This window comes from Thalassophryne amazonica, chromosome 1 (genome assembly GCF_902500255.1).
Source record: "Thalassophryne amazonica chromosome 1, fThaAma1.1, whole genome shotgun sequence".
NCBI lineage: Eukaryota > Metazoa > Chordata > Actinopteri > Batrachoidiformes > Batrachoididae > Thalassophryne > Thalassophryne amazonica.
This window is the reverse complement of record NC_047103.1, coordinates 13,500,587-13,527,464: the sequence shown is the minus strand read 5'-3', so window position 1 is coordinate 13,527,464 and position 26,878 is coordinate 13,500,587. Positions and strand designations below refer to the sequence as shown.

The 26,878-nt window shown below is 40.7% G+C and overlaps 1 protein-coding gene across 1 annotated transcript; it reads left to right on the top strand.

Annotated features, from left to right (window-relative positions):
• Nucleotides 1-189: 189 nt before the first annotated feature.
• mtmr6 (myotubularin related protein 6) lies at nt 190-26,642 on the top strand. Its single transcript, XM_034164653.1, has 15 exons — nt 190-380; nt 9,270-9,401; nt 12,284-12,446; nt 16,563-16,720; nt 18,405-18,533; nt 19,360-19,494; nt 19,600-19,732; nt 20,408-20,517; nt 20,840-20,965; nt 21,063-21,112; nt 21,381-21,474; nt 21,570-21,676; nt 23,180-23,314; nt 23,428-23,554; nt 26,020-26,642. The coding sequence occupies exons 1-15, from the start codon at nt 357-359 to the stop codon at nt 26,380-26,382; spliced, it is 1,986 nt and encodes a 661-aa protein (XP_034020544.1). The 5' UTR covers nt 190-356; the 3' UTR covers nt 26,383-26,642.
• Nucleotides 26,643-26,878: the final 236 nt, after the last annotated feature.

The following is a 26,878-nucleotide window of genomic DNA, read 5'->3' as shown; positions in this document are numbered from 1 at the left end:
AAGAATCGACCAAGAGACAAGCTTCCTCACCACTGAGGGATTGCCACGACAATTATGTAAATGTAATACTATTATTTTTCCACTCTTCTTCTATAATAGCTCATTATATTTTTATTTCATCAGCTAAGTGACTGAGGTTTTAATTTGAAAAGTCGGCATCCTTGGTTCCGATGTGATTGCGGTGAACTGTACGCGGATGAAACCGGATGAGAAAAAAAAACGCTTGACAGTAAACACCATCGGGTGCCACCGACACAATAAAGGTGGTCTGTGCAGTATTTATATCAGCTTATTGTCATCAATGATACATTTATATCCAGGAGGAGTCGTTTGAGTTGCGGGGAGCTGTTTGGAAAATGGAGCATATCCGAACGCCAAAGGTAGCTAACATTACCAGCTAAATGATGTTAGCTGGTGCCGCTCGGCCTGCTCCGTTGGCTTTTTCTCAACATGTCTGTTCTTAACATCTCATAAATATTCATGTTCGTGTGTCTGCTGGCATCAATGTTGTCGGATGTGAGCTAGCTGTTTTTTTCCGGCTTCTGTGCTGAATCACACACACTTCTACTGATTCTGACAATAAAGTGTGCAGGACACAACAAAACATCCTGATTTATTTATAATTATTTGATAATTTATTGTTGGATTTTTTTTCCCCCCTCTGCGTTTAGGTTTTATATTGTTTGTTGGTTTACATTTTAGCGGGATAACTTAAAATGTGATGATTGAGTGAAATTGTTTAGTAAAATGTAATTAATGCACATCAAGGACAACACAGCAAAGTGTAATAACTTATTTCCATTCTGGTCCATAAAACATGAAATGCATGAATGGATTTCAGTCATATTTGGCGAGCAGATAGATAATGTTCTGGGAAATAAGGGAAATGATCTGGAATATATTCTAGAACTGAGATCTGGAAGAATGTTTGACACAACATTTAACTCAAAAAGTCATGAGAGCACGTTGATGAACTTTGGTGAGAAGATGGCCCAGAAAATGATGGATTTTATTTTGAAGTGGCTATTAATATGACACTGTATTCTGTCACTTCATAGGGCATCCAATAACAAAGTGTTGTGACTACTGTGAGGTCAAGATGGACATAGTTCAAGCTTGAACTTTATTGTTAAGGTTAAGGGTCAGGATTGTGCATGAACCATGATGTTGGCTCGTTGAAGCAATGGGTGCCATACGAATAGACATTTGTGTTTTCTGTGTGGTATGGTGTTGGTTGCAGTGACCTTTTATTTTGAATTTGATCCAGAACATATTTTACGGAACACACGTGGCCTTGGCTCTCTGAGAGCCTTCTAGTTTTAACATGATTGATTTGTCCAATAACTTTGTCTTTGGAAGTCAAAAAGCAGTGACAAAACAATAATTTATTGTTGGCCACATATGACTCATAAGGTTGCTGGACAGAGGTATTTGGCGATGCCAGTATCTTTGCAAGTCCAAGAAAGTCCAAGGGCCTCATGTACAAAGACTTGCATGGACTTTCTACTAAAAGTTGGCACACACCCAAACCCTGAATCTGGCATAAGCACAAATACATTCTGATGTATCAAAGTGTGCGTAGGCATGAATTCACGCACGTTCCATTTGTACATCCCACTGAACGTGGAATTGAGCGTGGAACCAAACTCCTCCCTGGCCACGCCCCATTTAAATATGCAATTTCATGTAAATAGGCCTATATATTATACTATAGATGACTGGAAATTATGTGGAGACACACAGGGACAGTTTATTCAGTACCTATTCAGTGTTAAATGGATTAATCATGAAATTGGGAAAAAATGTTCGTGGAAGCTACGGAGCGTGTGTGTGTGTGTGTGTGTGTGTGTGTGAGTGAGAGGCTGACATGCAGAACAGCGCGCACACACTGACGTTAAAAAGGTGAGGTGTGCCTCTGGAGCAGTGTGACATTCACAATTTACACACGCGTTTACTGACAAATACTGAACACAGGAAGCCTGGTAAGAAGCTCTGCAGCTTACCGTCAAGTAAAAATAAAAACAAGATATTAATAATCATAATAATAACATATTTGAATGCGCACTTCCCCAAATGTGCCCGCTCTGGTTTTCGTTACAGTTACACAGCCTCCAGCCTAATGTGGCGCATTTGCGCATCATACATGATTTGAACATTGATGGAATGAAAATGTTTCTTATTAACAGAAACAAATTCATCATGTGATGGCACCTTTATAGCAAAATGGATGCAGTTAATAGGTCCGATTACATTCGGGAAACTGGCTGCAAAATATGCTGTAATGTTGTAATGTACCTGGATGAGATTTGGATGATTGCGGCTCGGCGCAAGGTTGACTGGCACACTCCTGACTGATCAGCCAGCTCACGCTGGAATGCCCTTTATGCCAGGAAGCCCAGCATGGTCAGCACCTGTGTGCACACAGGCAACCCCTTGCTCATCGCTGTATTGGGCTCTGGGTCAACCGCAGTTCTGTGTGCACCTCCAGTCACAGTGGCCTTGTTATCCGAAATCAGTTTATAAGCCAATTATCAAAATTTGGAAGTAAAACCTTGTGTTCCCTGAATACACGCTCACTTCACATTGCACCATTTGCAAGGTCCTCTAACAACGCTAATGCAGCCACTGTTAGTGGCATTTTATACATCACTTTGCGCATGCTTTTATGTCCATCCATATAATTGCAAACGTGAGCGTGTAATGTTCATCGGTGTGTCTCTGATGTGCACATCACTCTGATGACTTATTGTTTTCACACTATTCACGGTTCCCCGTGTCACCTGTATGTGTCGGAGATGGCACAATAACTGTAGAAATGTGTGTACGCCAGCCAGGATTTTTGCGTGACGCACCGCACATTTCCACGCACACGTCACTTTTGACACATCTGCATGTACACCAGGTTTTTGTGCGTACGCACGCTTTGTACATGAGGCCCCAAGTCTTTAGGGTTCTGGTGCTCCCTGTCTGACTGTAGTTGTGAGACTTGGACACTAACCATTGATCTAAGGTGACAAGTAGATGTCTTTAGTTCTCTTCTGAGGATTCCTGGGTACCACTGGCATTACTTTTTGTCAAACGACTGTGTCTTGTGACTTCTAGTGGCTGGAAAAGGGCAAGGACACACCTGCATTTGACCTGCCTGCAGAAGATGGATGATAACTTTCAAGAGGTGGGGATGGACTGGTTGCCTGCTTGGGGGGTTGTCATCCAGGATCTGAGGTGGTTCTTTGGTGTGGTGGATGTGGCGACATGTGGCACCAGTACTGCTCCCAGACCAGATGAGCAACACACCCGATAACTGTGGAGAACTACCCCAGCTTGGTTGCGTGTGCGCCAAGCTTTGTCTAAACAACAGTGTGATAGTGGACACACCTTAAAAGCATTGGCACTGCATGTATGTGCGTCACCAAGATTGGAGCCTAATTTTTTTTCCCCCCGACAGTTATGTGGCGTAACAGAGAGGTCCATACAGTCGATGGCGATGCTATCACTGCTTTGAGCTTTTCCACATATTTTTGTTGATTGTTGTATGACAGAGAAAATCTAATTAGCAGTCATGCTCACGTTAAACAAACATGAATAAATGTCTTTATCAGACAGTAGAGCATGTTGCAGAGTGCAGAATGACATCAACAACTGGCAACACTAATGTCTTTTCCTGCACGCTGCTACCAGAGATGTTTTGCCAACCAGGCAGCACGTACCAGAAGACAGAGCTTAAACAGTGACTGCAATCAATCATATTTGACGCACCACAGGCCGGCCTGAACATTTCCCCCAAATCAGGGTGTGGTTTAGTAATCCTAGATCAGATAATCTGGAACAGTTTATGCACTACTCTTTTCTTATTGTATCATTTTGAACATTGTGGCTCATCTCTCACATGATTTTTCGAAACTTGTAATAAAGTAAATATGAGGAGGCTTCCACTGGAGAAAATAATCCACATCAAATGTTTAATTTCGATCTGGTGTGCAGAAATGTGTGTTTCTGTAGGCGTCACACTAATTGATCAGATGTGACATTTAAAAAAAAATTATATCACCTGGATTAAGCAGTGAGAGTCTTCACCTCTGTCCATATTAATGATATAATTACTTTTGGCTTCATCCATGTTGATGTAAAAGTTTTGCAGTTGTTAATAGGAGAACTTTGACCTAGTTTTGAATAAACTGCTTTTAAATATTGTAAAATATCTGCTAGTCTTACAGTGAAGTTGGTGCATGACTGTACCAACTGTTACGCATGACTTGAAAGGATTATATCCACATTTTTGATGTGTTTGCAGAGTATTTAGTTATCGTACCTCTTAGACTACTGGCAGTCATTTTTCACATCATATGGCTGAAACAGTGAAGTTGAAAATAGTAACCTGTGTTTCTGGGCTCAGTTAGGGTTAGGGCACACTATTAAAACTCTACTCACTGATGCTGCTTGAAACTTAGGAACTTCGGAACAGTTTGCCTTGTACTTTTTTCTGCATAATGTAAATTGAGTTTTAGTGTTGTAAAACGTGTTGCATAAAGTATTTTTTAATTTTGCAAAACACAACAAAATAACTACAGCACCGTGGTCATAGAGAGCAAACCTCCACCAACACTACTGTATTTTCCAATTCCACAAAATTTTACCTTGGAAAATTTTCAAGGTCAAAGTCCTGTTAAAAGTGGCTTTTCATAAGATAAATTAGATGTGATCAAATGTCAAGAGTATGTCTTTAGTTCATGCACTTGAATCAAAGTTTTTTTTTTTTTGTGGTGTTGTCAGCCCCCCCCAAACTTTTTCATTAAAAAAATCTCCTTTAACAGTGGAATATCCGGATAAAATGCTGAAACTGACTTCTTCTAAAACTTCTCTGTTCTCTCACAATGTCCTGGATCAATAGAGCCTGAAATGTGGAGGTTTTCAGCTTGAAACAGGCTGACGACGGCGCCTGGGAGCGCTGCACGACGTCTCGCTCCGTGGGAAGTCCTTAAAGCGACAGTATCACCTCAAAATCTCTCATCAGCCGTTAAAATTTTCACCGAAAACCAGCTTAATTTTTCGAACTGTGTCCACTTCGATGTGTCTCACAGGTTTAGAAAAAATTTTGATCAAACAAAGCGCCAGTCTCTCAGCAACTTCTCAGACAAAGGAATTCCGACGAGGGGCTGGACGACTCCTCCCACAAGGAGTGCTCACAGGCGAATGACGTCACCGACAGGCGTGGAAAAACTCACACATGCACACGAGGGTTCAAGCATGTCTGACGTAAAAACATATGAATGAAATCCATATAGTTTTTGAAAAAAATAAAAAGGACCTATACTTTATGGACAGCCCTCGTAAATGGCCACAAAATCTGTAATCTGGATCAGATCTGGATCAAACTTTCTTGGTTGGTAAAGGATGCCATCCTACATAAGGCTCTCAAATATGAAAGAAATTTGATCTTTCTTGATGGAGTTATGAATTGTTGAAAATTCATTTACTGTTAAAGATAGGGATTTTTTTCCTGGCTTTGACCTATGACTTTCAAAATTAAATCAGTTCTTGCCTATCAGGATATGTATCTTCAGTAAAAATTTTAGAACGATATATGAAAAATTGTGGGCTCCAGGCTGTTCACAAACAAACAAATGGCCAAAACATAACCTCCTTCAACTTCATTGGCGGAGGTAGAACTGTGGTGTGAGTGTAGACTCCATACTCTAGTGTATACTGGGCTGAAATATAAAAAAAAGTCCCTTTCAAATTCAGTCACTTGACTGTTTCAAAACTTTGTAAAGCCTGGGAGGTGATCAAGGTTTTCGGACCAGTTTAATCTTGGGTGTTGTTGAAGTTGCCGTCTCTCACAAACCCGTCTGAAGTGCTGTAAGGTCGCTAGATTAGATTGCGACATGACTTTGTTGGAAAAATACAAACACACGATCAGCTTTCTTCATCAGTGGTGCAGATTCTGCAAAGCGTGTCTGAGTTTTCTGAGTCTGTGGAGACAGTCGACCACAGAGCTGTGCTGCAGTGGCTGCTTGGAGACAGTGCTGGGCTTGATTATTCTGCCGTTTCTCAGAGCAACAGGAAAACGGAAATGAATGAGAGGATGTGTGACGCAACAAGAGAAGCGCAATTGTGATGAATCATGGATTTAGAGAGCTTTTGTTGAGACTTTTTTGGCTATGTGATGATTGTAGTTATCCTGGTGGAATTGGGAAGTTTATGTCGGCTCGTTTGACAGCTTTTTCTTGAATATTGATCAGTTCCAGTGAGGCAGCTGGACGGCCCAGCTGCCTCACTGGAACTGATCAATATTCAAGAAAAAGAACTGGGAACCTTCTGTGGGTTTAGCACAAATCAGTCAATAAGCCTTAACCACAAATTCTAATATTGTGTGTTATCTCTGTTTGCACATTTTGATTTCTGCAATTTTTCACAAGAAAATCATTGTATGGAGTATTTTATTTCAACGGTATCACAAGGTTTACCATTGACAAGCTGGAACAAGTCAACATTTGGCTTAAAAAAACAAAACAATTATTGTCAGATGGAGTTGAAAATTATCCAATACTGGTGGCCAGAGTTTAGCCACAAATGAGGGTGACAAACAGCTGACGTTTGTCAACTTGATGGGCACTCCCGGGGCGTGGCCAATGTGGTTACTTGGCGCTAATGTGCACAATGTTTAATGATAGATTATAAAGGATGAGAAAATGCAACACTCTCACTATGAGTTCATGCTTGACTGCTTAACAGAACCAAAGTTTGTTTGATTTGTTTCGGTCCAACGTGTTTTGCAATGATGCTCCTGTCTCACTAGTTAGCGTGCTAGCATTGCCGTAACGTGTCTTGTAACTCACTTCAGATGGATTATCTGGTTACAAAAACAATGTTTTTTTAGATTTAGAAGTGAAACATGCTAGATTTATATGGAAATAAGATGTTTCGGAGCGTATTCCACCATCTTGGATTATTTTGTTTGACCAAGCAGCCAGCAGACGTCACACTGCCTTTTTTACTTGGATTGGCAGTCACCGTGTCGGATCGCTAACTATTTGTATAAAATAGACTTCTTGTTTATTAGCTAGTGGCATAGCGACTATTGTCTTGTCACTGCAAAAGACCCACTCTGATTGAATATGACCCTGCGGTCACATTAGCTACAAGTGACAGAGGCAAAGTCATGACTTGCCATTTCTTTTCAATCAGAGTGAGCATTTTGTAATCAGGTAACACCTCTGAAGTGATTTACAGGACATCTTAAGGAGATATACGCATGCATGCCACAGGAACGCCCATCAAGCAACAAAGCCAACTGCTTGTGGCTGTCATTTGTAGCTCATGTGACCATAGGGTCATGAATCCATTTATTGTGTGTTGGAGATTTGGTGATAGGCTCAAACTAACAGCTAATGTTTGCTCTGACTGTCACTTGTTATAAAGCTGGATTTTTTTTTTTATGATCCCTGGTAAGATGTGTGAAAGCTGTGACTTTGGTAAATGTTTTACTCTTGTGTCTTTGTTCACAGACATGCAAGTGTTGACCACAGACCAAACCATGAGAACGCTCCAGTACAAAAATATATAACGTGTGTTGACTATGCTGGTAACTGCTTAAAGGAGGTTGGAAAATCAAAGCCAATATGGCGTGCATCGTGTAAATGTGAATATTACTGTTCACATTATTTGGTCAGCGGCTCTCACCTTCATGAGTTTGTTTATTGTGCATTTTGTTTAAAAATGTGTCTGTGTGAGGGGGAGAAAAAAAAACTGAATTTTTTGTCTAACTCATTATCTGGCAGATCTGTTTTTTTCATGATCATCTGAGAGACACTTGTGCACAGTGGTCCAATAATAATGTGCTACCACTGTGGTAGTGCATGGATGATCCTGTGTGTCTGTATGTTTGTGAACAACGTAACCCAAAGAGTTTGGACCAGACTTGATGGAATGATTGGTGCTAACCAAGAATAAAGTACCATGATTTTGAGAAAAATCGGTTACAAGTGACAAGATCCCAGATTTGGCGTAATGCCTTTAGGGAATTGTTAGAGTGGCAGTGTTGAGGAATTGGTTAAACATACACTTTGTTTATGCTTAAGCAGTAATGAAGTATGAAGTCACATATCACTTTTTGATTGGTCACAGTTGACCTTGGGTGGCCTTGAAGGTGCACAGTTGTGACAAACTTAATGTCACTGCTAAATTGAATGCCACAACTGTTTAAGTCAAACAGTTTGGAGCTGATATGGTAAAATGGTTGTGTGTTAGTCAACGATAAAATAATTCTATGTTGCACAGAAGGTGCATGTTGCGCTCAGTGTGCCCGTTCTTCTATATATAGTATCTAGTTTCAGTATCCATTAATTTTGAATTTTTTCAAGTTATTGTAAATGGTCAGTTGTAGCCTTAATCCGGTTTCATCAACCAAATATACATTTATTCACCAATATAGCAGAGGAGTTCATTCATTTTAAACGTGGTTCTATTTTCAATGCTGAATTTGTTGTGTGTGTTATATATATATATATATATATATATATATATATATATATATATATATATATATATATATATATATATATATATATATATATATATATTCCCAATCTGCATTTTACTCATTAAGTTTTCTATTAATAACTTATTTGCATTGTAGCCCTGTTTAACTTACATTTGTTTTGCAGAATATTTGCATGACAGATTTGGCAGATTAACTGTAAAGCTCATAAAGAATTGTTTTGAAACAAGGTTCGGTCAGATCGGCACACAGAAATGATCACACAGACTGCATTTTGCTAGAACAAACAGGCGTAAATTTATTCCCCACAAAAGCAGTTACATCAAGCACAAGTGGTTGCAGCGCATAAAATATCTCTTTCTCTCTTACCGTGACGCCTTTGAGGTGGAGAGCCAACACCTTCGGCAGAGTGCGCTTGTCAACCGGCTGGGCGTTCGTACGTAACCCACAGCAGACTCTGCCGAAGGTGTTGGCTCTCCACCTTAAAGGCGTCACGGTAAGAGAGAAAGAGATATTTTATGCGCTGCAACCACTTGTGCTTGATGTAACTGCTTTTGTGGGGAATAAATTTACGCCTGTTTGTTCTAGCAAAATGCAGTCTGTGTGATCATTTCTGTGTGCCGATCTGACCGAACCTTGTTTCAAAACAAGAATCAACCCTAAGGTTGTATTCCTTCACTGGCCTCTTGTTGATCACAAAGTAACCAATGCTGCGACTTGTTCCAAACAGTTTATTAACATATTGATCCTTTTCTTACCGATGTGTTTACAGGTGGAGCAGGTGCGGCTGTTGGATCGCTTCAGCAACAAATCCACCAACGGCACTTTGTATCTCACAGCGACACACCTCATATTTGTAGAGAGCACCTCCAACAACTCACCAACAGCCACTCACGAGATATGGGTACGTTTACATTACATGCAAAACAGTGTGTGAGACAACTTTTACATTGTTGTACAGTGTGTTGAGTTATTTGGTTAGGATCAGATGATAATCAAGGTTAGAGGTCACAAAAGTCCCGCTGTCTTTTAATTTGGTGCCTGTGCTTAATCGAAGGAAATAAACATTGAATATCTATACACTCTGCCTGGATAAGATATGTTACAAAAATAACAGTATTAGCTTAATTACAGTGTCTTGCCTCCATTTTGGACTGTCTAACCTTTCTGCAAATGCTTTGGGCAGCAAAGTCCAGGTCATAACCTCAACTTCCCCAACACTTCCACCGCCATCCTTCCTGCATTATGTGCTGAGAAAAGTAAATTTTGTGCATTGGGGTTTTCACTGTATCATGCAGGTGTGAGTTTGCGTGCATGTGTGCATGTATGAGGATCAGGCTGTTGCTTCGAGTTTGCCCGAAAGTTGTTGTCCCTCATGAAATATTCAGCAGTGGTTGATTTTCTGTGCACCAACAGCTGGTGAGGTCAACATTATGACAAAGCTTGTGAGTGAGTTTAAATGTTCATTACTGATGCTAATGAATGCACATTTTAATTATATGCACAGTGGACTCCCTTTGGAATTCACATTGCAGTCATTAAACATGTTGACATCCTTCTTTTGTCCCTGTTGACTTTCGTTAACTCCGGATTTGCCGTTGTATCCCCGTCAAGTTGTTTCTAGTTGTTTCTTTGACATGTGCAACAAACATGATGCTCGCTCCTGAGAATAAGTCTCATCTGTCAAAAAATACTTTTTTTTTTTAGATGGAGAGGGAAAACATGCATATAAGTCGCACCTTTTTTCTGTGTGTGGAACTCTGTTTGTAGCAATATTTCCCTGGGGGGTGAGTTTAACAATGTACCGGAACTCAGTGTAGCATGTGTGCACACCACAGCATGTACTGTTTCTTAACACATGGATTCTTAAATTCCAAAAATAAGCAAGCTGAACTAATAATCGTGCATTGGACAACTTAGTGGACAACATATATTTGATGCGGATTAAACAGAAGAAATCATCAGATTGACACAGATTGCCAGCCCACAGTGTTTCAAACACTACAATAACACGTGAGTCCACTTAGATTTTTATTTATTTTTTCTTATCAGCTTTTTTGTTGCACTCACAGGAGGGTAAATGTTAATCCTGATTTAGCAGATATTTTTGAAAATGACAATTTTGTTTGGCAGCAAATGGTGGCTGTAATTGCCCAACAGATGATTATGGTTCCTTGTCTAAAGCAAGTTCATGTGAATGTCGATCAGAATCAGAAAAGTTTTATTGCCATATTTATTGCCATTGGTACTTGGTGCTAACAAAAAAAAAATAGAGCAGTAAAACAAGTAATATATAATAAAACTTTACACTATAACAATGTTACAAAATGTACAGAATGTATGAGCTAAGATAAATAAATGGTGATGATAAATGGTCATAAATGGTGGTGATAGCAACAATGTAGAGCTCTAAAGGTTCTTGTTGAGGAGGCTAACAGCAGAGGGGAAAGAACTGTTCTTATGGTGGGAGGTTCTGGTCCGAAGGGACCGTAGCCTCCTGCCTGAGGGGAGAAGGTCAAAAAGACTATGTCCAGGGTGAGAAGAATCGGCTCTGATGCCACCTGAACGCCCCAGTGTCCTGGAGATGTACAGGTCCTGAAGAGATGGAAGGTTGCAGCCAATCACTTTCTCGGCAGAGCGTACAATGCGCTGTAGTCTCTGCATGTCCCTGGTGGTGGCTCCAGCGTACCATACGGTGATGGAGGTGGTGAGGATGGACTCGATGATGGCAGTGTAAAACTGCACCATGATCCTTGCTGGCAGGTTGAATTTCTTCAACAGCCGCAGGAAGTACATCCTCTGCTGGGCCTTCTTGACAACAGAAGTAATGGTGGACTCCCACCTGAGGTCCTGGGTAGAGTGATTCCCAGGAAACAGTAGGTGTCCACTATGGTGATGGGGGTGTCTGCCAGGGTAATGAAGGGGAGAGGGGCTGTGTTCTTCCTAAAGTCCACAAATAATCTCCACTGTCTTCTCAGTGTTCAGCACCAAGTTGTTATAGCTGTACCAGGACACCAGTCGTTGGACCTCCAGCCTGTAGGCGGACTCATCCCCATCAGAGATGAGTCCGATCATTACATATGAAGACAAACTAGACCGTTGCGCTCATAGAGCACAAACCTCTGCCAACACTAGTTTCCAATTCCACCCATTTTTACTGTGGAAAACATTTTCAAGATCAAAGTCCTGTTAGAAGCAGCTTTTCATAAGCTGAAATATAATACAAAATATAGATCAAAAGGGCTTTTTAATGTTATCATCAAATATCCGCTAAATCCGCAATATGGATCAAACTTACAGTAGTCTATTCAGTGAGCGTGCCAGCTGGCACCTCATTGTTACAAATGAGTAATTGGGGCACTTTTGATTGAGATAAAATGCAAAATGTACAATAAATGGACTTTTCAGTATTAAATTCAAATGTCCACAAAATCCACAAAACAGAATAAAGAGTTTTGTGCACAGGTGTCCTGGAGGACACACAGACTGATAACTAAACTGCACACGCTATGAGTCTCCATACGGTGCAGTGATCCCAAAAGGTCAAGACGGTGCAGTTTTTCCTTATGACCCATCACCTCACCAGGTGATTTCACAGGTGATCAGGATGTTTAAGGGAGGACCAGAGGCCCTCCGTGGCATGCTGTTGTCCATCGCTGTGTTCCAGGGACAAGACCACTATAAGTGGTTTGAACTATGCTTTTACTAAATTGTTCATCCCCTTGACATTAAAATCATCTGCCTCAGCATTTCTCTGTGCCTCGTTCTTTTGTCCCTTTGATGCAGATCTTGCACCATCACATAGCCTCTGTGGAGAAGCTGTCCCTGACCACCTCAGGCTGTCCTCTGGTTATTCAGTGTCGTAACTTCAGAGTTGTTCACTTTGTGGTGCAGAGAGAGAGAGACTGCCATGACATCTACAGCTCGCTGCAGCACCTTCTACAGCCTGGTGGGTATCAGTGTGTCTGTCTCTTTCCATCTGTCCGTCCATTAATGTCCACTTAACTTCTGTACATTTATTGCTTCCCCTCCCCCATTCTTCAAGTTAAATTTTTCAAGCTTATTTCATTTCATGTTGCGTAAATATTTCAACTTTTTTTATGTGCTCTTTAAATTGCCTGATACACCCAACAAATAAATATTGCAATGAAAGTAAAGTTGAATATTTTCAGTGTTTTCTTTTTGTTTTTGTTTCTTTTTTTTTACACACCAAGCTACTGTAGCTCACATATCCTTTGTTTCCCGTGGTTTTTAATGCTGTGACGATATGTATCATAAGATGACAGAAGAACAAGATCATTTCATATTATGCCGTATCATTTATTTCATGGTGTCACATTCTTGATGGCCATCAAAATATGGTCATTGGGTATTGTGAAGGCTTTGCATCTATCCATCTGTCTGTCTGTGTGTGCTCAGCATAAGTCCAGTCTTATTACTGCCAGGGTCTTCAAATTCAGTGATATTGATTTAAAAGAAAAAAAACAACTTTCCACATGTTTGCAGAAGTGGCTGTGTTTGTAACCTTTGTGAAACATAGTTGTCTGTCCTCCCTACAGCAAACTGGCCTAAAGGGCCTTTCACACTGAAAGCGTCAGACGTGTCAGAAGCGTCAAAATCGGTCTAAAAAGCATTATTTTGAATGAGACGCATTGCTTTTTAGACACGTCAGACGCGTCGCGTCTAAAGTCGAGCTAAACAATGCTTCTGACGGGAGCGCGTATTGCCGCTTGTCGGCAGGCTGACGCGGTCAAAGTTCAATCCAATCCAACTTTTGACGCGCTGAGCTGTGATGTATCTTCGCGCTGTCCAATAGGAATGATGCATCGGGCCAAAACACAGAAGACTAGTGGCAGAAACCACTGATCTATACAAAACGGATCGATGCAGAAACCACTGATCTGTACAAAAACAGAAACGTGTCACAGGACTGCTCATTTATAGAGCAGATTTCTGAAGAAAAATCCTTGGAAATGTTTTTTTTTTGTTGTTGTTTGTTACCTCAGAATTTCTGATTACTGTTAAAAAAAAAAGTTTAGAACACTTGTAATTAAAATAGCTAAATAAATCAATAAATGGTTCTTTAGAAACCTTTCATCTGTAAATTAAAACCACCTGTTATTTCAGATTAGATAATTTCTTGTTTAACATAAGGAACCTCGGACATTTATTTTTAGACAAATAAAATAACATGGAAATTTGTACATTTTTTAAAGTCTGGTCGATTATTTATATCTCATTTCAACCAGAAAAACACACACTGTAAATAAATACAAATGTTTATTATAAATGCAACAGGAAATAATTTAACAATGACTGCAGTGTGATTGTAAAATAGGATTTCTGTGACATAAACCTCATGATGAATTTTTTTAATGGTCATTTCAACTTGTAATTTCGCCAAAATATGTAATTGCCTTTAATGTTGTTATCAGGACAGAGTCATTTCTAAAATATGAATTTGAGCACAATAAGTGGAGAGCTTCTACCTGTGCAAATGTCTTTGGACTTTGATTCGTGGACATTTTTAATGATCCGTTCATTTATTGTTAAAATATAAAATGAAACAGCTTTTTAAAAAATAATAAAATAGTTGCTGTTGAAAGAGCCTTTTATTTAGAAGCAGGTGATGTTATGCTGGATTCTCGGGACCAGATGAAGGTCTCTTCTGCAGCTTTGAACTCTGGTGGTGTTGCTGAAGACACTTTTGTCCTATTTTGAAGAGCAAAGATGTTTTCTTTCGACTGGACTTCATGGTGTTCAGTTCATCAATGGAAGTTTGGTTGTGTGCACAGCAAATGTTCCTGATTGGGACAAATAAAAATATTTCTTTAAATATAAAGAAACACTAAACAGTTTATACATTAAAAAAGGGGGAAAAATGAAAAAAAAAAAACCTGATGGAAAAAACGGCCGAAAAAAGTTATTTAAAGTTGAGCTTTTGTAGTCTCTGAAAAAAAAAAAGCTGTATCTTTATTTGGTAAAAATAAAAAAGACTGAACCATTTACAAATTAAAGCGTTCACTCAGATCAACTGTGCTAAAAGGCTAAGCTAACGTTAGCTGATCATTAAACCTTCACAGCAGTTCAGTAAACGTTACGTTTTATTTTTACATTATTCCCACCTCGATAAAGCTGTAGAACTAAACTCCGTTGAGCAAACTGGGACTTCGCATATATACAAAAAGTGGGACACTTCGGACTGAGTGGGTCTGCTCCATCACCCTGGCTGCCTGCCTCGGTCTGCCCAGTGATGATGCCTGAAGGCCGGCTTCTCTGTTCGGGTCGGCCCGCTGTCGCAGTTCGATCGATATCCCACCAAGTCGTCAGTCCTTCCTCGGTCGGCGTCACTCCGAAAATCAGCTGAAAAAAGCTTCTACCAGCAGGGTGATGGGAGAATTGTTCTACTGCTGTTTTTTAAAGCTTTTTTGTGGTTCAGGCGACCCAAATTCAAGATGGCGATCCCTGAACTTTTTTGAGGTTGTGGAAACAGCCAGACCCTAACCCTAACCCGCTTCCGAAGCGAAGCGTCTGACGTCACGCGTCGGATGCGTCAGACGTGTTGGAAATGCATCCGACGGATTGGAAGACATTGATGGATTGGCCTGACGTATTCAGTGTGAAAGGCCCATTAGACATACGGTCAGTACGCACACAAGTGTTTTGTAGGTGTGGCCTTGGGGGGGGGGGGGGGGGGGGGGGTTCTGTTTTAACCATTTAAAATCCAACTTGGTTGTATTTATGTTTTTCCAGTTCAGTGTTGTTGCAAGCTAAAGTTTATATACAAAGAAAATTCATTGTTAAAATGCAATCAGATTTTTTCATTTATCCAATACGAGTGAATGTCTTTAATTTTTACCCGAGGCTAAAATATGGCCATTGGGTATTGTGAAGGCTTTGCATCCATCCATGTGTCTGTCCGTCTGTCTGTCTGTTCTCAGCATAAGTCTAGTCCTATTGCTGCCAGGGTCTTCAAATTCACAGGGAACATTCTTGGGACACATACCTTGGACAAGTTCAAAGATGGCTGACCTAGACCTATTTTAAGAGGTCAAAAGGTCACATTTCTATTTTTATGCTCATACAGCTGAGGGTATTTTTAACATTGCATTATGTTTGAGATTCTAATTTAAAATATAATAACAAATAAGCCTTTTCATGTGGTCATTATATATGCTATTATTTCATTAAAATCTACAGAAAATGTACCATATATTGCTAAATATCATAGTCATCGTTATTGTGATATAATATTTGTTTTGTTTTGTTGCACAGCCGTAGCAGGCATGTGTGACAATTTTTGCTGCTGACCTTCACTAAGTCTTTACAGCTGGTCTTTGTGGATTGATAATGTCAACCACAGAAATCACACCTAGATCGTCCCCATAAACACGTACACACTCAAAACTCACCCAATTTAAAAAAAATGTTGAATTCACTTTATAACTGTGTGAGGTAGAAAAAAAATCTGAAATGGAAAAGTAGTGCCTTGCTGGACCTGACCAGCAGATGCATTACAAACAGGGAGATATAAATCCATCAATAACTGTGTCTATATTTTGAAGCTAATTAGAACATATTTTTTCCATTCCAAACCACACCACAGTGATAATCACTCTGTTTACTGGATGCGATAAATCTTTTTGTTGATGAGTTTGGCTGATGAGATGGAAAAGCGCTATATAAATGCAGTCCATTTATGAGAGCAGGCTGCAGGGTCAGAACTGATGTTCTCACAATGGAGGTGGAGCTGAGTCACTTATAAGCTGTGGATTTAAAACATCATGCAGAGGGGCAGCTGCTGAGATGCAGTTTGTTGTGCATGAACTGCGCTGTTTGTGTTAGGTTGGGTTCTCTTCTTATTTTTATTATTCTTTATTATTTTTTGGACTGTGTAGCAACCTTTTGCTTTCATCAGCTGCATTGTCTTTTGATTCACTGAAAATCTTCAGGAAAAATGCATGAACCTTTGGTGACATAGTGAGGCAGAAGTGATGGTGGTTGCAGCCTGGTGTCTGAAAGCACCTTTGCATAGTTTCTCTTTCTAATTGTCTCCTCTGTGCAGTTGCCTATGAGGATCTCTACGCATTCTCCTACAACCCCAAACAGAACGACCAGCAGAGAGAGGAAGGATGGCAGCTCATCGACCTGGGGGCAGAGTTTGAGAGGATGGGTGTCCCCTGTGACCAATGGCAGCTTACCGACATCAACAGAGACTACAAGGTAGGAGCGAGCCTCAACCTCAACCGTCTAAAATTAAACCTGCCCAGAAGAGGGAAAAGTGGCAGTTGCGCGAATGGCCATTTGAAGATGCCTCCAAATCCAAGCAGATTCACATAGAAGCCCATGTTAAAATGTCCAAATTTAGAGGAGGACTAAACATGTTTACAGTGTGGTGCAAAAGCAGTTTTGGTCTCCTTCCACGAAAACGGTACAGTGGATCATTTAAAAAAAATAACTCATCAGTTTAACATATTTTAAGCCAGTGACTGCTAGCTGTGGCTGCTGCTTGTTGTGGAGGACCATGTCCCTCCTTTCTTAGCATTTTACTGCAAATATCTATAATATGGCTTGCTGTGTGGTGAATTTTCCTAGTAAAAAATTTAAGGGATCTGAGCTCCAGCGTTTATGTCAAGTTAATTTTGTATGTTTGCCATGTTAGCACTTTTAGCTGCTGTCGGTAGCTTGATTACGTTGGGTCCAGTTAATCTATGATTACTGAGGAAATAAAACATCATACTGTGAAATCCAAGGGGTAATTTTTTTTCAAATCCATTCACGCGTCATCCTATATACCTGAAAATTATATTAACGGAAAGACGAGAGCTTCAGGAGTAAGAATATCAAGGTTGTCATGTTGTAGAGGTATGCACTACCAAGTAATGGTCAATTATGTGAGGCTATCCGTGCTTCACTTTTCCTCATTTTATTTGCACCTTGGTTTTAAGTGGTGTGGTGTTTCAATTATTTGTAACATTTGCTTGCCTTGAGCTATCATAAAATTGTTTCCACCATTGACAAGGCTTTTCAATTTCCTTTTCAGTGATGTGAATTGTTTTGCTTTATGTTGAAGACGAATACCATGATAACACTTAAAACATGGGCAAAAATCTGTATATAGTGAATTTTTGTTGCTTTTTGAAATCAACTTCAAGAATTGTTTTTATCACAAACCTAATTAATGTATTTTTTTTAATTGATGTTATACTTTTTATTTTCAATATACTGAACAATAAATGATGTATATCTGCTTATTCATGGCAAACTGGGATAATTATACCAAAATTATGACAATACCCCTTTACAGAAAAATACGAGTATAATTGAAAAGTTTCATGATAACACAGAAGATAAACAATAAAACATCCAAAATGTAAGGTAGAAATGCCGATAATCCAGGTACTGGCCTTGTTTTAACATCTCCCCATGAGAGATAAGATGCTATGAATGCCATGCTATGACTAGGAAAGAACAGCTGTGGCTGCCCACTGCTCCTAGTGGTAATTCATTGTATATGTACAATGACAATAAAGGTACTTTACTTTACTTGATATCATGCTAAAAGGTTGAAATCTCAGGTTTCTTCTTCTACACTGCACTTTCTGTTGCTTTTTATTACACTGCTCCCAGTGGCCAACTGTAAAGGCAAGCGGACATGCACATCAGTTATTATTTGGCCGTTGTCAGAGTGCAGCAGCACAAAAGGTTTCCCAGACTGGTTTATACCATGAAACATTAAGCATGTGCATCCAGTAGAGGGCAGTGTAGCTTCACTGTTTCAGATTCCAGTACAAGAAATGAGCCAACTGTTATTCAGCATTATTGCAAGTTCTCTCAGTATTTTATGCGTCATTACGTTTATGCTGTTTTGTTTTGTTTTTTGTTGTGTTTTTTTTTTTTTTTTTAGATTTGTGAAACATATCCTCGTGAGCTATATGTTCCGATCACTGCCAGTAAACCGATCATTGTGGGGAGTTCCAAGTTCAGAAGTAAAGGACGCTTTCCTGTGCTCACATACTTCTACCAAGAGAAGAAGGTACTCAATAAGTTATTTGTAGTAGCAGCAGTGTACAGTTCACCTTCATTACAAATTTCTTCATTATGAGAGTTTTACTAGTTTTAGGATTAAAAATATTTGTGACAGTGAGTTGGTGCCATGATGGAGGAGTTAGTCTTTTAACACCAGTGAAAGTATGTCGTATCACTCAGGGTCGTGATTGCAAGTTTCCCAAAGCCAGGCCGTTCTGTCCTATCCATCTGATGGGGCAGAACAGTCCAGGTCTGCTCTTTGGGGGCGTTGCTCATGGATCCGTACTACTGATCACATTCTTTTCTCCCTTGAGGGCCACTTTAACAGTAACACATAAATAAAGAAGTTTGATACAACTAGTCTATCAACTACATTTTGTTTGAATGCCTGATAAAAGTTCCTGCTGTTAGTATCCTGGTGGTCACCAGAACTTGTCTACCCATAGGGCCGCCACAACCAAGATCTTCCATCAAGCTGTTTAGTTACTATAACATCTGTGAATTATATGTAGACTGCCTTCAGATATGAAACACTTCCTCCTATAGTTCAGATAAGAATTGGGTTACCAGTATGTAGACCTGGGTTTGATTCCCTGTCACACTTCCTGTTTATGCTGTTGGACAAGACAGTTCATCTGCATTGTCCCAGTCCATTGGGCTGTACCAGCCTTGGCTGGGAAAGTAAACTACATCAGACGGGCATCCTGTCCAGGGGGACTCATAGACTCTCATCTGTCTCATGCCCTGGAATCTGGGGATAAGCACTGGCACCAATCCCTGTCATGGATGATAAAAGATGTAATTCTACTTTTCCTATCCGTTCACCCCGACAGGCAGCAGTGTGTCGATCCAGCCAGCCTCTGTCTGGGTTTAGTGCACGATGCCTGGAGGACGAGAGCCTTCTGCAGGCCATCAGCAAGGCCAATCACAACAGCCGATTTCTGTACGTCATGGACACTCGGCCGAAGGTACGATGATGGCAGCCGATCTGTTATCACTGCTTAAATACATGACGAACAGTGTTTGAAGTTCTGTAATTAGGTTGTGATTTATGTGTTCGTTTTGCCCTGCAGTTGAATGCACTCGCTAACCGAGCAGCAGGCAAAGGCTACGAGAACGAAGACAACTACTCCAACATCCGCTTCCAGTTTGTAGGCATCGAAAACATCCACGTAATGAGGACCAGTCTGCAGAAATTACTCGAAGGTTAAAAACACAATCTTATTTCCACAAAGGACAAAGTATGGTTTTGATCAGTTCACTTTAATACAAAAGGTAGTTATACAGATGGCTATGTCTGGTACAGGGCTGTTTCATTCCAGATAGAGACCTATTTAGGTTAGACAAATTTACCAAATATTAACCCTCACCGTAAATATACATACACTCTATGTTTTCAATAAAATGTCATAAAAGTTTCTCCAAATAATCAACATATTGCATATTTTGATGAATGTGATTGTACATTTAAATGAATATATTAGACAATTTTGTTACATGTGTCTAATTTAGAAATTGTTGGTCCATATTTTCTTTTTTTAATTGCCTAGCTGGAATTTGTCTTTCTGAAACAACATTGTTTGGAATATAGGGAGAGGACAGTTTGTGTCAATGTTTCGGCAACACACACAACCATAAATATCTTTAAGGAATATTAAGATGAAAGGAAGCCCCACCTCTTCTTGGAGAAACGTATGACAGAATTACACTGCAATGGTGCATGTTGTTATTTTAACATAGTTTTTTATTGCAAAATATGTTTTTGTTGGGGGGTGCTTTTGTATGACAACATATTTATTTGTTGCCATTGGAATAAATATTTTGGAGTGAGTCAGATAAAAGTCTTCACTAACTGGCTCATGAAGCGTTGTCCTCCCCCAGTTTTAGGGACTCGGTCTCTGTCCATGAGTGACTACCTGGTTGGGTTAGAGAGCAGTGGCTGGCTGCGGCACATCAAAGTCATAGTAGACGCAGCAATTTTCCTTGCAAAGGTAACTCTGTCCTCTTCTAGCTCCTGAATATTTCATTCTCTACAGGTGTACGTAGTTATCAGGATAATGAAGAAGAGTATACACATGATGTGCTACCACAATAAACCTTTAAAAATGCATTTAATTATTATGACATAAAGCATATTACAGGAGTCTCCTTCTCTGCATTTCTAGTAAAACCTCACAGTTGATCATTGTCTCTCTCTCTGGTCTCTTTTTACTATTATCATGGACCTTTGCTCTCCAGAGACAAATTTCACTGTGTTCTGATCATTTTTGTTGTTATACTGTTGTGCGTTTACCCAAAAATTCTTTGATCCAGGCGGTGACGGTGGAAGGAGCCAGCGTGTTAGTCCACTGTTCAGATGGATGGGACAGAACGGCCCAGGTCTGCTCCTTGGGGGCGCTGCTCATGGATCCGTACTACCGAACCATCAAGGGCTTCATGGTACCAGAAACAATTTGACTTGGATAACAACATAGAATAAAATATTATTTGTGCCTTGCATCTCTTGCATGATACTTCTTTTAACCTCATTTTCCAGGTGCTGATAGAAAAAGACTGGATCTCCTTTGGCCACAAGTTTGCAGACAGGTGCAGTTTTGATTGTGTCACTTCAGTATAAAACTAATATACTTAAGAGGTCTCATTTCTAGCTGTTGTGTAAACACAAAACAAGAAACAAATTTGCTGGAAACTCTTACCATGCATTCAGATATTTTAGCGACACTGATGTAAACTTTTGTCATTAATACTACAAACAGCTAGAAGGACAAAGGTGATCGGCCCCCACAAATATGTGGGAAGATACAAAGGTATTGAATGACTGATTCTAATGCATATTTGTGTTTCGTGTTTGTAGATGTGACCAGTTGGACGGGGATCCAAAGGAAGTGTCGCCGATCTTCACTCAGTTCCTTGAGTGCGTCTGGCAGCTGAGTGAGCAGTTCCCACAGGTGTGACACACATCAAATGTGTATTCAATTCAGACAAAAAAATGTGTATCTCACATGCATTTTGTGTGTGTGTGCACATCTCACCTTCTCCTCAGGCGTTTGAGTTCAGCGAGTGGTTCCTGCTTCAGATCCACGAGCACGTCCACTCTTGTCAGTATGGCAACTTCCTGGGCAACAGTCAGAGACAGAGGGAGGAGCTTCTGTGAGTACACTACCAATACACGCCCTTGTCTCACCACAACCCCCCAGTCTTTTGTAAAAACCTTGTTCGAATGGCCCAAGCAGTGAATCACCCCTCTGAGTCTGGTCTGCTTGATGTTTCTTCCTCAATAACACCAGAGGGAGTTTTTCCTTACCACTGTCGCCTGTGTGCTTGCTCAGAGGGGTTGGCATGGTTAGACCTTACTCTTGTGAAGCACCTTGAGGCAGCTTTGATGTGATTTGGTGCTGTACAAATAAACCAAATTGAATTTAGAAAATGCTTCAGAAATAAATGATAGCTATGAACTGTGTCACAGTTCTAGAAAACTTGATGAATACACTTGTTGGTGCCTTCCTCAGCTACCTTAGCAGGTAGCTGTAGCTTTAGGCCAGGGACAGATGTCGTCAGGTGGTGTCCAACCTTCACCGGGTGTTTCGGCCCTGAACCACAACACCCTCCAGTTGGTGGGCCCACAGTGAGTGGCCAGCTCACTGCCCATCTGCCCCCGGCTTCCAGCTTTCCTCCTCCCTTTTGCTCCAGATCCAGCATGACTCACGTTCTGCCTCTCCCCCATCCGGCAAGGCGCTTGCTTTTTACTCTGCTCGTCCATCCCTATGGCAGAAAGGAAGCTCCATGTGGACTTCACTGGGAAGCCCCTACACCCTATCTCTACAGGGAAAACCCATGCCTGCCAGCCCCTGTCTCGGCATTCTTGGGCCAGAGGTTGGTATTTTGCAGCCTTCCTTTCGTGGGCCTCCTCGCAGCCCTCTTCCCACGGCACCGTCAGCTCGACCAGGATTAGACCAGGAAAAGAAGCTTTCTGTTAAAGAAACAGCTTCATTTCTTACGAAGAGACGCATAATCCAGACCTATTCAACAAATGCTGCACTTTATTCTGCCAACCATTTGGTTTAAATAAAAACTGGTTCTGGCAGCTGTTGCTCAGATTCCTCTTTCGTAAGCAGCTCTTACAACCTTTTGAGTTGGGTCCAGTAATAAATTGCCACACGCGGACTAATTTTCCCAAGCAGCTATCACCTGGCTATCCTCGACATAGAGTTCACAACTGTTGATACTGCAGGACTTTGAATCAGTAGAGCAAATTATGGCTATTGTACCAAATTACTGTCATGTGATATTTTGAAGAGACGTATTATTGTGACATCTTTGTTTTTTTTAATGACCAAGTGATTTTAGCGAGTAATATGACCGAGTGGTGTCTTTTTATATATATATATATATATATATATATATATATATATATATATATATATATATATATATATATTTCACTCGCTAATATATTTGTCCATTTTTATCCTCACTCTGGGCATCTAGAATCAGTCTCAATGCTGTATTGTTTTTTTGTTGTTGTTGTTTTTGGTGACATTTAAAATAGTATTTGAACAGCCATAAAAATGAAAACAGTATTAATATCGATGTGGGAACAGAGGGAGGCGCTGTAGCCTTGCTTTCTCTCTGACAGGTGTGGTTGTGTTGTAGGCTGAGAGAGCGCACTCACTCACTGTGGGCTTTTCTACTGAGCGAACAACAGATCTACTTGAATCCGTTCTACAGTCCTGCGTATTCTGAAGTGCACCCCGTGCTGGAACCCTCTACCCTGCCATACCACTTCAAGTCTGTATCATCCCTCTTTCTGCTGTTTGGTTATTTTGTGCTGTTTTTTTCAGTTGGTCTGTCATTTTATGTTGGAATCAGATCTCTGTTCTTGTCGACCCACATGGTTCCAGGTTCTGGAGGAACATGTACCACCAGTTTGATCGGTCCATGCATCCGCGCCAGTCGATCCTGAAAACCATCCTGACTCTGAGGGAGAACAGCTGCAAGACGGAGAGCACGCTGCAAGCACTGCAGAGTGTGAGCTCTCACTCACACATTCTCACTGCAGCACATTTCTAAACTATTGTGCAGTCCTAACATCAGTTAGCCGTTTGATGATCATAAACAATATTATTGTCATTTTAAAGATATTTTATGGCACCGTGAATGCAATTGCACCTTTTCAAAGAGCAATGAACCATTAATTTATAAGCATATTCAGACATCAGAATTTGACTGCGAAATAATATTGACAAGACAAACATAAATAAAGCAAAACCACATGAAATACAAAAGAGTACACAAACATAAAACTGACTTGGGGACAAAGAAGGGTAAAAAGCACTTAAATTAAGGTGACAGACCAGAGGTGCACACATTGTTTCCTTTGAAGAGCCATAAATGAATCCAGTTGGAGGGCCAGTAGCCAAAAATAAATGTTTTTTATCAAGTAGCTTCACATTTCCATAAATGCATTGTAATTTTCTCATAATGCACTATGTAATGCATTCTGAGTGTGAAGTGCCTTGAGGCCACCCTGTCGTGAATTGGCACTGTATAAATTTACAAATCTCAATTTGAATTTTACGATCTTTGGTGTGAAAATCAGTGCACAACAATTTCCAGTAAAGACGACAGCAATGGTGGGCACAGAAGGTGCCAGTATTTTGAGTGATTCACCCGAATTAACTGGTCTGAAAAGAAGGAAAGTGGTTCATACAGGTAGTTTTTGTTTTGTGATGCTCCATTGTTTAGCAGCTCATCTGGGAAGGATGAGGTGCTTAGGATCAGGAGTTCATACTACAGATTCCCACACAAACAACCACAAAGATTACAACTTACAAACCGGAAATTGCCCCTTGTAGATCTCTGCTGAAGTTGTGCACCTCAGGACTTTGTGATATCTTGAAATGCGAAGCCACTGGATTGTATGAATTACATACAGTTACATTGCATTTATATACAGTAAACTCGCCTAAACCGTCATCGTATAAACCGGATACTCACACTCACCGCACATGGTTTTCCATATAATAAACAGTGTTTATTATATGGCTGCGACGCTATGCACGCACGCTCTGGACCGGTTTCCATGACAATCGGTCCGAACGCGTATTTTCTTTCGATCCAAATGCTTAGTTTCTTTACAAACCAAGAAGCTAAAAGTGCACATGAATGGACATGAACATACAACATAAATATCTAAACAGCATCTGAAAAAACACAGAGACTGAAAGCTTACCAGCTAACGACTGGACCATCTGTTAGCAATTTCCTGCTCTGCTCCAGTGTTCTGTTGGGACACCAGTCCTTAGCTTGGAGGTAAGCTGTGATGAGCCGCTGCTCAGCTCGGCTTCAGAGCTCTGAAGGCTGTGAACCCTCTCTGGAGCCTGACGTGGAGCAGAGTGGAGAAGGATTTTCCTTCACCAAAACAGATCAGCTCTATGCTTGTATCTCAGATGTTTTAATTTAAGTTAACCTTTATTTAACCAAATAAAGGTCGGAAAACCTTTATTGCCCGGTTGCAAAACCAGGTTTTGCAAGGGAGACCCAGGCAATTATAAAGTTTCCATTTCACCTCACCTGCATGTCTTTAAATGTGGGAGAAAACCGGATCATCCGGAGGAAACCCACACAAACACACAGAGAACATGCAAACTCTGCACAGAAAGGCCACAGGTGGGAATCAATCTTCTGGCAATTTTTTCTGTGAAGGCTCTCAGTTGTCCAGGATGTTTCCATAGTAGAGAAGCTTGAATTTTTGACTGGACTGGGTTGCTTGATGCAAGGACGTTTCACTTCAAATCGCAGAAGCTTCTTCAGCTAAAATTTTTGCTCTGGTAGTCTGACTTCTGTCTTGACTCTTGCAGAGAAGAATAACAGAAGCCACAAAAGTTGGAGTTTTAAACCTAACCAGACACCTCCTGCTGAGAGGCAGCCTGCTATAGGCTAGTGACTAAACAATAGCTCTAATTAGCACCTATTGTGCTCTAGTTAGCCCCCTCCTAATGACAGGGCAGCTTCTTTGTAATTGATGTAAATAACATCCAAGGCATACTGAGTGACTTGGAAATGTTCATGTATCCATCCACTGACTTGTCTGAAGAAAAGTGGCACTAAAATTGATTATTTGCAGGTATTATACCAAAGGGGCTGATTACTTATGTAACCCATCACCTTGGCTTTTAAATTTTTAATTAATTTATATCAAATTGTAGAGATTTGCTTTGAGTTTGAGTGTAAGGAAGATAATTTTATAATGTTTTTATATTGAGAAGCCTGATTTACTTTTGTATTTGAATTGGTGTAAACAAATTAAAATATGTGAAATACCAAAGGGCCGAATACTTTTGCAAGGTACTGTACATATAACTGTGTTTATTCTGGCATCGTGCAGCTAAAATCGTACGATAAGGTGATAGTAATTGCTGTTACAGGCCTACCTCTGACCAGAAAAAATATTTCTGAATATGAAGCACACTTTTGTCTTATTCTCTGCTCAGAGGCTCCACCAACTTGGAGTGACCCCTGTTGTGCCCTCTGACCCTCCTGCAACTCCTCCCACCAGAGATCAGCGCTCCTCATCAAAGCCCATCGCTCTTCCACCGCGTCCCGACTCCCTCATCCTGGGAGCACCCATTAGCCAGAAGGAGGTGCAGCAACAAGAAGAGGAAGACGAGCAGGAGGAAGTGGGGGAGGAGGCCACGGAGAGCACTGACACAGAACGGACAGTAGAGGGCAGCAGCGGCACAGAGAGCAGGAAGCAGAGCTATGGAGAGCTGGAGGGGAAATACAACAGTGATCTGGCCAAAGGAGAGCCAGCTGTTGTCAGCCTGGAGTTTGGAGTGGCACGTATGACCTGCTGAGACAAAATGGGAATTGTGGAATACCGAGGGACAGGGAATGTGTCACGTGATGGGATTGCTGTTGTTGTGTATGTGATTATATAATGGTCCTGAAAGGACGGACTGGATGAAGGTGTGTGTCTGTATAGTCTAAATAATCTCTATGGAAAGCCCGGATATGTCGTTTACTGCACTTATAGGGGAAAAAGTCATTTTTTATGGATGTTGAAAAGTATAGAAAGTTAATGATTACGATGAGAGAATAAATTCATCTGGAAAAATGCAGCTAGTGTTTTAGTTTGTTCCCAAGTGGACAGTGGATAAGGAGCGGCATGCCAATATGCCGACATGGGTTTGAATCTCACTCATACTATCTGCCTGTCTCCTTGGGCAAGACACTTAATCTACACTGTCTCAGTCCACCCTGCTGTAAATAGGTACTGGCCTCGGCTGGGGAAGTAACCCTCGTCGGACTGGCGTCCCATCCAGGGGGAGCGACAGACTCTCATCCGCTTGA

Coding starts and splice junctions, on each gene's coding strand:
- mtmr6 (XM_034164653.1), top strand. CDS start 357: ATGGAGCATATCCGAACGCCAAAG. Junction 19,495..19,599: donor TCATGGACACTCGGCCGAAG/GTACGATGATGG, acceptor TTTGCCCTGCAG/TTGAATGCACTCGCTAACCG. Junction 21,475..21,569: donor TGAGTGAGCAGTTCCCACAG/GTGTGACACACA, acceptor CCTTCTCCTCAG/GCGTTTGAGTTCAGCGAGTG.